The sequence below is a fragment of the Myotis lucifugus genome, unplaced genomic scaffold (genome assembly GCF_000147115.1).
Source record: "Myotis lucifugus unplaced genomic scaffold, Myoluc2.0 scaffold_7, whole genome shotgun sequence".
NCBI lineage: Eukaryota > Metazoa > Chordata > Mammalia > Chiroptera > Vespertilionidae > Myotis > Myotis lucifugus.
In genome coordinates, this window is record NW_005871055.1 from 11,368,723 (window position 1) to 11,382,112 (window position 13,390).

Consider the following 13,390-nt stretch of genomic DNA (forward strand, 5'->3'; position numbering starts at 1 on the left):
TGCATTATGCACCATGCCCAACACTCTAATTCCACTATCTTCTTTTTTCTAATTTGAGGCACACAAATTATGAAAATGAATGTTCTAGGACAGTGGTTTTCAACCAGTGTGCCACAAGAATTTTTAAATCATGCAATACCTGAGTATTTAGTCAAGGGTACTGACCTCTTTTCCCTTAGATTGTCATAATAAAATGACAGAAGACACACAAAAATAGCTGTCTGGTGTGAATGAATCAAAATTATACCTATTGTTTATCAGATTGGCAAAAATATTTTTTGGTGTGCTGCAGAATTTTGGTAATTAGTTAATGTGCCATGAAATGGAAAAGGTTGGGAGTCACTGTTCAAGGGCAATGCTTTTTAAACTATGAATCAAAATCTATTAGTGAGTTATAAAATCAACGTATTGGGTTGTGACTCGTATTTTTTTAAAATAAAATGGAATAGATTAGTAAATATCAAAAGGTAAGTATTGTTTTATGAAATTGTGTTTCAGGTGTGTGTGTGTGTGTGTGTGTGTGTGTGTGTGTGTGTGTGTGTATCTCCTAGGTTTATTAATGTAGATTGTTGCTTTTAAATAAAACAGTTGGAAGCCATTGACCAAAGCCTTAGACAGAGAGCCCCCTGTGTGTTGCTGCATAAGTTGCCAAGCCAGCCACCAGCTTTTCTTTCAGTCTTAATCTTCTCCATTTGTAAAATGGAAAGTAGGAAGACAGACCAGATGACCTCTAAGGCCTTCCCAGCTCTAAAATTCTATGTCTTTATGAATATTGGAATGAGCATGAGCCTTGATGTGGCTTTGCTAATTTTATCATTTTGGGTAGCCTCTGCCCAGAGACTGCTGACTTAGGGGGATGTGTACCCTTAGAAACATTAAGAATACCTTATACAGGAGAGGAAAATACAGATGACCCATGATTGGCTTGTCCCCATTTCTATAGGAGAGCCTTTATTATTTTGGAGAACGACGAACAGATAAAACCACCAGCAGTAAATTTCAGGGAGTAGAAACTCCTTCTCAGGTAAGTGTTCTTTTTATTTTTTTAAATATATTTTATTGATTTTCTACAGAGAGGAAGGGAGAGGGATCGAGAGTCAGAAACATCGATGAGAGAGAAGCATCGACCAGCTGCCTCCTGCACACCCTCCACTGGGGATGTGCCTGCAACCCAGGTACATGTCCTTTACTGGAATCGAACCCAGGACTCTTCAGTCCCCAAGCCGATGCTCTATCCAGTGAACCAAACTGGCTAGGGTGGTAAGTGTTCTTTTTAAAAAGGGGGTCCTCACCCAGTCAGTTTGGCTCAGTAGTTGAGTGTCTACCTATGAATCTGGAAGTTGCGGTTCGATTCCCAGTCAGGGCACATGCCTGGTTTGTGGGCTCCATCTGCAGTGTTGAACGTGCACAAGGCAGCCAGTCAATGATTCTCTCTCATCATTGATGTTTCTGTCTCTCTGCCTCTCCTTTCCTCTCTGAAATAAATTTTTAAAAAATTTTTAATAAAAAAAGGTGGGGGGGATTGACACCTATTATTTGGTTTCAGTTTAGACTTCTCCTTTGGTGGTCAGGCAGCAGCACTTGGGTGCCTTGATCCCTCCCAGAGGCTGAGAGCTGTGTCTCAGGCACTACCTGAGCTTTGCAAGCTTTGAGTTCTCCCCAGAGCATATTGCTTCCCACTTTATGTTGTTTATTGTTTACGGAGTTCAGGAGTTGCTTCCCTTCCCAAAGAAAGAAGGTCCCAGACTGCTGAAAACTAACTAAAGTCATCAGCCATTTATTTCCCATAGAGAGGAACTGAGTCTTTCACAATTCTCCACTAGGATAGTTCTACCCTTGAACAATATCATGTGTGTGAGTGTGTGTGTGCGTGGGGGGGGGGTGGTATGCATGAGACAGAGACAGAGAGAGAGATGGGGTAAGGGCTGTATTTTGAATGATAAAGAAAAGGGAAAGTAACATTTTTCATAAATCTATTATATCCAGACACTATCATATATTACTAGAGGCCTGGTGCACGAAATTAGTGTGTGTGTGTGGGGGGGGGTTCGGGGGGTGTGTCCCTCAGCCTGGCCTGCAACCTCTCCAATCCGGGACCCCTTAGGAGATGTCCAACTGCCGGCTTCCTAACCACTCTCCTACCAGCCTCATTGCCCCCTAACTGCTCCCATGCCAGCCTCATCGCCCCTAACTGCTCTCCCCTGCTGGCCTCATCACCCCTAACTGCTCTCCCCTGCCGGCCTGATTGCCCCCTAACTGCTCTCTCCTGCCAGCCTGATCATCCCTAACCGCCTCTGCCTCGCCCCCCCCCCCACCATGGCTTTGTTCAGAAGGACATCTGGTCTAATTAGCATATTACCCTTTTATTAGTATAGACTAGTAGCCCGGTGCACGAAATTCGTGCACTGGGGTGGGGGGCGGGGGGAAGGGGCCCCTCAGTCTGGCCTTCACCCTCTCCAATCTGAGACCCCTCAGGGAATGTCCAACTACCTGTTTGTGCCCACACTTTTAACAGATAACAGCTCCATTGTTGTTTCTTTCTTATGCTTAAAACCATTGGAATTAGTAGGTATTCAAAATGTGTATATATTTTTGGGGGACACCCTGTATATCTCTTGTCAGTGGTGAAAGAAACCAACAGCAGATTTGGAACCCCCAGACAGGGAACCTTGCTCACTCCCCACATGTCTCCCCACTTCACTTTCCACCTTCGTGGGCAGCAGAGAATCAACATTTTCTCTCATTAATTCAGAAAAGCACGTCCTGTCACCTGCTGCCTGGCAGGAGTGCGCTAGGCCCCAAGCAAGCAAGGCTCACTCAGGGCAGCCTTCGCTCATGGGTGCTGGCACCCAAAGTGCACATTTCTCCTCTACAGTCGCCCCGACTATCCCACTGTTTCACTGAGAGGACGGAATTCCTCTCCGCCCTTGGGTTCTTGATCTTGAACGCTGACCAAAGGCACCTCAGAGAGGGCCGCTCGCGCCCACCAGGTGTGTCTGTCTGCACCTGCTCCTGCCTCAGCACCTGCATTAACTCCCCAGAGGTGATCTCATAGCTGCACTGGCCTCTGTGGGAACAGGGCATCACCACTCCGCCCTCTCACTGTCATCTCACAGGCGCCCACCCTCAGCACCCAGAACACCCAGACACTCTCCAAAGGATGTGAGCGCATCAGAGGGGATGTGTGCACATCCTGTGAGGGTGTTAGGCATGCCGGGTTGATGGAAGTGCGGTGGAGAGGCGAGGGGAACTTGTGCATGCCTTGGTTTGCAACTGTTGTAGGCGTGGGAGGGTGACAGTATGCTGGGGGATATTCGCACGCCAGGGGGGTATGTGCACACTGGAGGCCTCTGGCTTTGCAGATCCACGAACCCCCGTGGTGCGGCCAGGAGGATGTCAGTCTGGCCTGCCACGGTGGCTGTCCCTGCGATCCTGCACCTTCTGGGCCAGGAGGCAGATCTTGCACAGTCACTCCTGGGCACTGATGGCTGCCTCCCCGCCGTGAAGGGTCACGGATCCGAGTCCCGGGACCGTGCACAGCCTCAAGTGCTGCCCCCCTCCCGGCAGGGTCACAGATCCGTGTCTTGGTCCCCTGGACAGCCTCAAGCACTGCCCCCCGCCTGGCAGGGTCACAGATCCGGGTCCCGGACTGTGGACAGCCTCCCGTGCTGCCCCCCTGCCCACCAGGTCACGGATCCGGGTCCCGGGACCACAGACAGCCTCAACCACTGCCCCCCGCCCGGCAGGGTCACAGATCCAGGCCCCAGACTGCGGACAGCCTCAAGCACTGCCCCCCGCCTGGCAGGGTCACAGATCCGGGTCCCAGACCGCAGACAGCCTTGCCTGCCACCGCCTGCCTTCAGTATGCAAATTAGCCGCCATCTTGTTGCTTCAGGGTGGGGGTCCCCACTGGGATGCCTGGCCAGTCTGGGTGAGGGGCTGAGGGCTGTTTTCAGACTGGCGGGCGACTGAAGCTCCAAACCTCTCCTTTTTTTCTTTCTTTTTTTTTTATTCTGGCATTTATTTACCTTCTATGCCTGTCACTGGAGCTGAGAGCCAGCTTTCTCTCTGAGGCTCAGCTGCTGAAAGCAGGTTTCTGGCCTTTGTTTACCTTCTGTATTTGATACAATGTTGCAGTCTTGCTGGCTGAAGCCTGGCTGACTGAAAGCAGGTTTCTGGGGTTTTGTTTAGCTTCTATATTTGTTACAATGTTTCAAACTGCAAGCTCAGAGGCCGGCAAGGCAGGCGGGGAAGCTTGGCTTCCTCCGTCACTGAAGCAAGCAAGCCTCCCTGATAGCTTCAAGCTGCCTGGCTGCCGGCCGCCATCTTGGCTGGAAGTTAATTTGCATATGGCCCTGATTAGCCAATGGGAAGGGTAGCGGCCGTACGGCTAATTACCATGTTTCTCTTTTATTAGATAGGATTATATTGCACTTTTATTCGTATTATCTTATTTAATACTCAGATAACCTATGTGAAATATATGCTATTATCCTTTTAAAAGTATTTTATTATGGAAATTTTAAAACAAAAAAATTGAGACAATCATATTGTAAGTCTCCTGATACTCATCACAGCACTTCAGCAATCACTTGATTATGTGGCCAATCATGTTTTATCTATTTATCTCCACTTAGACACACACACACACACACACACACTCTACTCTTTAAACCAGGATTATTTTGAAGGAAATCCCAGCCACCAGATTATATTATCCTGAAAGTATGTTATTATGACATCTATCATAAAGACTCTAAAAAACCCTTACAACCTTTTATCATACCTAAAAATATAATAATATTTAATAGTATCAAAGGCCTACTTTATCTTTAAATTTCCATAATTACTTTAAAATCTTTTTAAAAACTTAGTTTGTTTCAATCAGGATCCAAATAAGAGCCATATGTTTCATTTGGTTGCTATGTCTCTTAAGTCTCTTATGGTTTATAGGTTTTCCACCTCTTTTTATATCTTGTAATTTGTTTTTTGCAGAAAGTAAGACATTTATCCTATAGAGTTTATAACATTTTAGACTTGATTGGACCATGCTAAAGGTTTTACATTCAATTTCTCATTTCATATTCTCAATAACTATGAGTAGATACTATCATGATTCCCATTTTATAGCTGGGAACTTGAGATTCAGGGAAATTAACTTTTTAAACCAAGAATGCAAATCCAGATCTGTCAGACTCTGAAGCCTTTTATTTCGCATCCTGTGCACAGCTTCTCCTCTCTGTTGCCCCTCAGACCAAAGTGAGAACTGGTTGTGAATTCTTGAATAGAATGGATGTGGCTGTGAATGGAAGCTTTTTGGGGTGAAGTGATGTGAGCTGAATAGATACCTTTGGCCTTGGTAGCAGTACACTGCAACTGCTAGTTCAGGGGATAAGAACTCAGCCTTATCCCGTGAAACTTTCTGCCATACCCAAGGGGGGGAAAAAAGATAGCTATAGGCCATACTAGAAGTCACACTTGAACTTACCAAAGCACAGTTCAGCTCGAATCATGCCATTTCCATGCTCAAAATCCATAATGGCTTCTGACTGCCAATGGCAGCAAATATAATTTTTTTAACCTTGCCCCCAAGATCTATGATTTGATTTTCCAACCATTTTGTCCACTGTGTGCATTCACATGTCCCACACTCTCACACATTTGGACTGTATGCTGTTTCCCAGCTCGTCAGCACTTTACACCCACATGCCATTGCTCACATGGCCCCTTTTCCTGGAGTTCCTTTCCCTTCCCAGCCTGATAGTCTCCTACTCTTTCAGTTCTTCTACCAGGGGTGGGCAAACTTTTTGACTCAAGGGCCACAATGGGTTCTTAAACTGGACCGGAGGGCCGGAACAAAAGCATGGATGGAGTGTTTATGTGAACTAATATAAATTCAAAGTAAACATCATTACATAAAGAGTACGGTCTTTTTTTTTTTTTTTTTTTTTTTTTTAGTTTTATTCATTTCAAACCGGCCGGATCCGGCCCACGGGCCGTAGTTTGCCCATGGCTGTTCTAGCCTTTTGTGTTTCTTTTAGAGGTTACTTTACTTTATATTATTTTCTAGCTATTTTCAATGGTGAGTTCTCTACCCCTTTTGCCTAAAGCCCATATCTTAACCCATCTTTCCACCCTAGGAATTCCCAAGTGCCTCATACAGTATCTCCCCTGTTTAGAGCAAGTGCGTGCCAGGGAGTTGGCATGAACTCCTGCTGCAGGCCCTGTAGTTTTAGGTTGTAGGAGAAGAGATAGTGACAGCAAAGCAGCTTGAGGGCCATGCTTGATTACAAGCCTTAAGCAAAAGGTAGAGAATCTGGTGGCAGGAGCTAAGGGCGTGTTAGATATAACTCCTTCAATGACTATCCTTGTACACCTTCCCTCCCCCATTTCTTCTGCAGTTGTGCACAGTTTCTCTAACTTTAGTCCAGAACTGGCGCACCCTAGCTACAACAGAATCTCTTCTGATGCACTGGGATAGAAATGCAGGGCCTCAGCCTCAGGCTGAGAGCTGTGCTGGCAAGGCCCCAGGACAGAGTTCCTTCTGCGTGGGTTGGTAATTCTCAGATACCATCACATTCTGACCCTATACTGCTGGCCATTCTGTATGGACTACATTTCATCCATCCCTGAGTTAAGGACTTGCACGAGACTTTCTCTTTGCTGGCCCTTTCCGATGGAAAGTATGGCAGTTAATTTTATTAACACTTCCCAGTGGGTGGGGCAGAGTTGATACATTTTTTAGTCCAGTTGATTCAGTACCAGAACTCTTCAAAAAGAGTGAGCAGTCTGCCATAGAGAAGGAGTAGGCTAAGAGAATCCCCAGGGCTTCCTTGCAAAAACAAAATTGGAGAAGTGGAAAGTGAAGAAACTTCAGCTGGCAGAGACAAGAGAATGTGTATCTACCACTGGCCTGTGGAGGGCTTCCTCTTGAGTTTTTACATCTGCCCTCCCTCGTGCCTAGAAGGCTACTCACCACCAAACCACAAACTTTCCTTTAACGCAGTCACAACGAGGCCTCTGACCTCACATAGATTTGTTCTCATTTGTTTCATGCTCAAAATCCATAGTGGCTCCTTAACTGTTTCCTGCTGGGATGCTGCTGTCTTGTTGGTTCTGGTTAGCTGCTCTCTCAATCATAGGAGCCTGTCAGCAGCACCTGGCTCCTTCCTTGTTACTCCTCCACCACGTTTTTTAAGGTAGATATTCAGTCATGAGGCAACCTCCATAAAAATGCAGTTATATAATGGCACCCAATAAATGTTCTCTTAATTAATTACTCTACTTAAATTCTATGTAAAAAAATCAGATATGCTGACTTTAGACTTTTCATCTCCACTTAAATTAAGACTTCTGTGTGTGTTTTTTCCAGAATAGGTATGTTGGATATTTTGAAGATGTGAAAAATATTTATAACTTGACTCTCCCTCCAAGAAAAATACTTAGGATAAAAAAATTTGTTATTTATTCAATTCATGGTAAGTGCTTTAATTATTATTGGAGAAATGGGCAGGTGGGCAATGTTCTTACTATTTGGGAGGATTTTGCTCACATTTACACATACAGAGAATCCCAACTCTGAACTATCTTGTATATCCTCATATATGAACCTCTCCCCCTGGAATGGCCATAAGCTCACCCTTAGAGGAACTGGGGAAGCAGGGCGTGGTGTGGAAGGGATGTCATTAGGTCTGCACCTCATTCTCCCCTGCAGAGGTGCATCAGGGGCAAGGCTCCCAAATCCTTAAAGCAGCAGCCAGACTGTGGCCCACTAGGAGGGTGGCGTGCTGGGCCTCTCACTCGTGGTGTGGTGCCAGGGAGTTGGTATCCACCCAGATGGCTTAGTGTTTAGTCTTCTGAGGAGTCACACAAAATAAGGATCTGAAAATAGATATTTTTAACATTTCATCCAATTATTCAGAAATTTAAAAATTCTTAAAAATACATAAAACTGCATAGTCAGAAAATAAATTAAAATTTTAGTTAAAATATAAAATACTTTTTTTAGTTTATGTGCATACCCCCCCCCCCCACACACACACACACCACCACTTCTTGTTGGCAGTGAGGAATTTTAATAGATTACCACAAACAGATTACATAGTTTTCTGACTTCTGAAAACAACTTCAACTCAGTACGTTGCCTGTGTGGAACATTTTGGTCTAGATTTCCAAACAAGCATTGTTCAGGCAGACCTGTGAAACACAGCCTGTTGTGACAGCATGCCGCCTGTGTATATAAATGAACAACTGTTGGTGAAAAGGCTTTGTAGATGGCATTCCTCTGCAAAGACCATTGTGACTGGGTCAAGGGATGTGAGGGATTGCGCAGAACAGGGCTGTAGGGGAGTTGAATGGAACTCCAGCCCTGGCCAGACCTCCCCAGGTAGAGCCAGGCTTGTCCAGCAGGTGCTAGAAGATAGAGGATAGCAGTACCTTGCTTCTTCCTTCCCACACAAAGTGGCGCCCTGCAAATAGAGCTAGACGGCTTTCTTCTGCAGTGAGGAAGGCAGCACATTTGGCTGTTGGAGCAACTACTTCCACTCAGAAATTTAATCCCAAATGTAAAACCAACTTAGTGGCCTGAGAACCCCTATGGTACCTGAATATATACTCAGCCTCAGCTTCCTCTTTGTTAACCATGGGAGCAACAGTATCTATACAAAGCTCTGTGAGCATTAAACTATTCCAAACAGGCAAACCAGCATTTAGTCTAAGGAGTTTTAATGCATCGCTTTAATATGAACAATGGGAATAGGAATAGTTTCTCAAAATTCTAAGCTTCAAAATGTTTTTAAGTAAGGTCTAGAATGTCACATGTTGCCTTAATCTGATATTATATTTTAAGACCGTCACTTCTCTCTTAATATTTTGAATTTTACTTAAACTCTGTGGAGACATTGTTTAGTAAAATGTACAGCTCACACCTGGAGAACAGCAGAGCTAACCCAATGTCAGTACTGCAGGTGAGAGCTGGTGGAGAGTTCCACAGGGCTGGTTTCCTACTCAGGCTAACATAAAATAGCGGATTTTAAAAGTCCTATTTGAGATCCCTCATGAAGACTTCCAGAGAGCATGTTGTGGCCTCAGCACTGGTCAGTACAGTTGGGTCTAGGCTTGCAGGGCCAACTTAAGAAGGCCAATGTGGTAAGTTAAGATTCTTGCTGCACCCAATTAAACAATCAGGTCAAACTAATGACCTCAGCCCTCTTTTGAAATAAGATAATTTTTATGATCACAACAGAAAGGTGATGGGGAGAAAAAAGTGTGAAAGACTTTGAAATGGGCAATATCTAGTGCACTTTCTGGGTTGTCTCCACCTCCCATGGTCTTGAAACTATTTTACAACTTTGTAAGTTGTAAAAACCTCATATTAATGAACAGCATTTTTACACATAGAAATAGAAATGCAAATTAATTGTGCCTGGTGTAATGCAATTGATTATTGACCCATTTAGTGTCTATTTGTAGATTCATTTCATCCTCCCTTATCTGCTATAAATGTGCAGTACTTTGAACTAGCTATAATATCATACTTATTAATGAATGTCTCCTCATTAATGAATGAGTTAAATAATTTTTGACATGTATTTCAAAAATGGAAGATACAGGACAATTCTATCATATGCAACAATTTCTGTAAAACAAAAAAGAAAATAAATATGTGTTCATATTTGTGTGTGTCTGTATTGGTAAAATGTGTGGGAGGATATATTTTTATACTTAATTATAGAAGCATAAAACAAGATAGTGGTTATCTATTTGGGGGTGGAGAATTAACTAGGTGTGGAATGGGGGAGAGACTTTTCACTTCATGTCTTTTTACCTTTAATTTTTAAATCATGTAATTATTTAAAAAATTCTAAATGTGTTGTAATTTAAACTTTTAAATCAATGCCCTTTTCTTATCATGTGATATTTGACTTAGTTTAAATTTGTATTTCACTGGTTTTTGGTAGGCATCCTTAGAAAGAAGCTCTGCAGCTAGAATGGTACTGAGGGAACTGAGGCAAACAAACTATGATCCTAATGACAAGTTAATGATATGGTGTTAGTGGGAACAAAATGAAATGAAAACAAAGCAAACATAATATAAGGTGAATAGTCAAGAATGATCGAGATATGACTTTATTAGAATATTTGTTTCACTTCTGTACCTTTAGTTCTGTGCATATTTAAGTAAAATGTGCAGGGTTGAGCAAAAGCAATAAAACTTGATTGGAAGCTTGAAAAACTAGCCCTTTGAGGAAATGCTAAAGAAAGTGGATCATCTGAATTGAAAAAAGGATCAAGAAACCATTTGTTTATAAATGTACACTTAACACCACAGGAATCCTATATTTTGTGTATCCTATATTTTCACAGAAACTGCTCCCTAGGAACTAAAGAAAGAGGAATTTAGACTGTTACTAAGAAACATCATGATTTGAATTCTGAAGAAAGCAACACATTAGCAAGAAAAGTTACAAGTCACTTTCCCTAATTTCTTTTTTTCTAGAAAGACAAATCTTAGAAGCTGAACTATGTCTCTTCTCCAGACTTATAAAGTCTGCTTTAGGAGACAGAATTGGCTTGAAGCCTTGTCTTTCAGAGACAAAATTCATGCACCCAAATTATTTTATATTGATACTAGAGGCCCAGTGCATGAAGATTCGTGAACTGGGGTTGGGTCCCTCAGCCCGACCTGCACCCTCTCCATCTGGGAGCCCTCAGGGGAGCCCTCTCCAATCCAGGAGTTTTTTTCTGTCTTTGCAATCATATGAGTGAATTGTCTGAGACCCCAACCCAGTTTGGTTTGTTGCTCACAGAATAATAGAGGCATTTTTTTTTTCTTTGCTTCATTGGTGGAGATTTCCTGGAAGTTTTAGGATAGTTTCTCTTTAATTTTTCCTAGACACTCTGATTTTACTTATGTCTCTCACCTTTGCTTTCCCTCCATCCCTCACCTCAACAGTAACTTGCTCCAGGCTCACTTTGCTCTAGTACAGGGGTGGGCAAACTTTTTGACTCGAGGGCCACAATGGGTTCTTAAACTGGACCGGAGGGCCGGAACAAAAGCATGGATGGAGTGTTTATGTGAACTAATATAAATTCAAAGTAAACATCATTACATAAAAGGGTACGGTCTTTTTTTTTTTTTAGTTTTATTCATTTCAAACAGGCCGGATCTGGCCCGCGGGCCGTAGTTTGCCCACAGCTGCTCTAGTATCTAGGAGATCCATCTGCCACCAGAACTACGATTCCCAGCATTCCTGGTGCTCCCCACGCTCTTGGTTTTCCCTTCCTGCTCTGTCTCCATCCCATGGCCTCCCACTCTGCCAATTCCTCTAAGCCACCAGCTCTCCCTCTCTGCTCTCTGTCTGGTGGCTTGGGAGCCAAGTTCCCCAAGCCGCTCCACTCTCTGCCGGCTCTCCCGCTCTGCTCTCCGCCCAGTGGCTTGGGGGAGCGACCAAGGGAGCCATGTCCCCCCAAGCCGCTGGTTCTCCTGCTCTGCTCTCTGCCTGGTGCCTGTGGATGCAAATTAACCCGCCATCTTTGTTGGGTTAATTTGCATACTCACCCCTGATTGGCTAGTGAGATCAGCAGAGGGATGGTCAATTTACATGTTTCTCTTTTATTATACAGGATATTGTTACCTGGGATTTCCTCTCTTTTTAATTTATAATGTTAATTGTTGAGACTTTTTGATCTTTACTCTAACTTTTTATTTTCATTCAGGTGTTGGAAAAGGCAACGGTGATGATCTAAAAGTGAAAATAATAATGCGTCAAAAGATTGCCTTTTTCTGTTCTGCTTCCAAAAACTGTAGGGTAAGAGAAAGTATGTGAACTGGAAAAGCACTGCTTTACATCGCAATGTCAGATCAGTATGTTGACCTCCCACAGCCCTTGCTCGCCACAAGGAGAGGCCATGTTGCTTTTTGATTCCTATGCAACTTGGTGCCCCTGGGTTTGAATGCAGTCAGAGCTAAATTAAACTCACTGTTCAAAATAGATTTTTCAGAGCATGTTCCAGAATATATTTTCAGCTCAGAGTGTTGCCTTGGTTTTCATATTTGCACAATGCCAAGCATGTTACCATGAATCTATCAGAGTTTTAAATTCATGTACCTGTTCTATCTCTGGTCATTTTTAGCCAGACCTTTTTTTCTTGGTCATTTTTATTATATGGCGCTGACTCTGAAATTGTAGTATGCATATCAATCACCTCTGAGCTTATAAAGATGCAGATTTCTAGGTTGTACACCAAAGTATGATTGAGGAAATTTGGAATGAGACCCGGGAATCTAGATTTAGCAATGTCTCAGGTGATTCTAACTCAGACGTCTCGTGGGACTGCACTATGAGAAAAAAAATGACATTGCAAAAGACCCAAAGCAATGGGACCTGGTAGTCAATTTTTATTTTTGGTGGGTACAGTGAACTTGATTGATGGCGCATGACAAGGTGGAGTTCCCTAAGCCCTCCTATTCTTCAGGAAGTCTGGGATGGAAACTATGGAGGTGAGGAGGTTCTCAATGTGTTGGGGGACTGATTGGGAGCAAGGACTCCCCAGCAGTGAGGGCCTCTCTTTCTCTCGCTGGGGCTCCTGGTCCAGGGGCTCTTACCAGGGAGGTCATGTGGACCATAAGGCCCACCACTCTAATGCTGTAGCCAAATTCATCGTCAAAAAAGGGAATGAGCTTGACAAAGTGAACATTGAGGGCAATGCCAGCTCCAGCAAAAATAAAAGGTGAAGGAGTGGTTGTCACTGTTAAAGTCACAGGCGACAACCAGGTCCTCAGTATCACTCAGGATGCCCTTGAGGGGGCCCTCTGATGCTTGCTTCACTGCTTTTTTGATGTCATCACATTTAGTAGCTTTTTCCAGGTGGCAGGTCAGATCCATATTTTCCTAAATATTGAAAAAATATCTAAGACTACAGACCTTTTCTGAAGCAACAAGAAAGCTTCCTTCATGGGTCTAAGAAATACAAACTTTGAAAATTCTCAGGCTTCTCTCTAGTTCCCCTCTTACCTCTCCAACACCATTTCTTTCCGTTCTTTTTGCCCCTCCCCTGATAGAGGGCACTAACCCAGGCCTGATCTTTGGCTTTCTGTTCTTACCTCTGTACATACTCTATTCTTGGTTCCGCTCATCCATTTTTCTGCTTTAAACTATACATTTTTTTCTGTCATTCACGCAACACAGCATCCACTGTGTGGTAGATGTGGGAGTTACAACATGGACAGTCTCTGCTCCTATAATTCAAACACATCATATTTCCTCAGGCAAGGGAAACAAAAGAAAAAAATAAACAAATTGGACTACAACAAACTAAAAAGTGTTTGCACAGCAAAGGAAACCATCAACAAAATGAAATGACAACTTACTGAATGAATGGGAGAACA

The 13,390-nt window shown here is 43.5% G+C and overlaps 1 protein-coding gene across 3 annotated transcripts in view; it reads left to right on the forward strand.

The window, feature by feature from the left end:
- The window catches only part of LOC102430685 (phosphatidylinositol 3,4,5-trisphosphate 3-phosphatase TPTE2), a 60,434-nt gene that overhangs the window by 36,152 nt on the left and 10,892 nt on the right, over positions 1-13,390 (forward strand). For 2 of the 3 annotated variants that reach the window (XM_014449456.2, XM_014449459.2), the window contains 3 exons: positions 944-1,024; positions 7,373-7,478; positions 11,731-11,810. In XM_014449456.2, coding sequence (XP_014304942.1) covers positions 944-1,024; positions 7,373-7,478; positions 11,731-11,810 — 267 coding nt within the window. Of the gene's footprint in view, positions 1-943; positions 1,025-7,372; positions 7,479-11,718; positions 11,811-13,390 lie in introns of all 3 variants that reach the window. The other variant, XM_014449454.2, reaches the window with a different exon arrangement.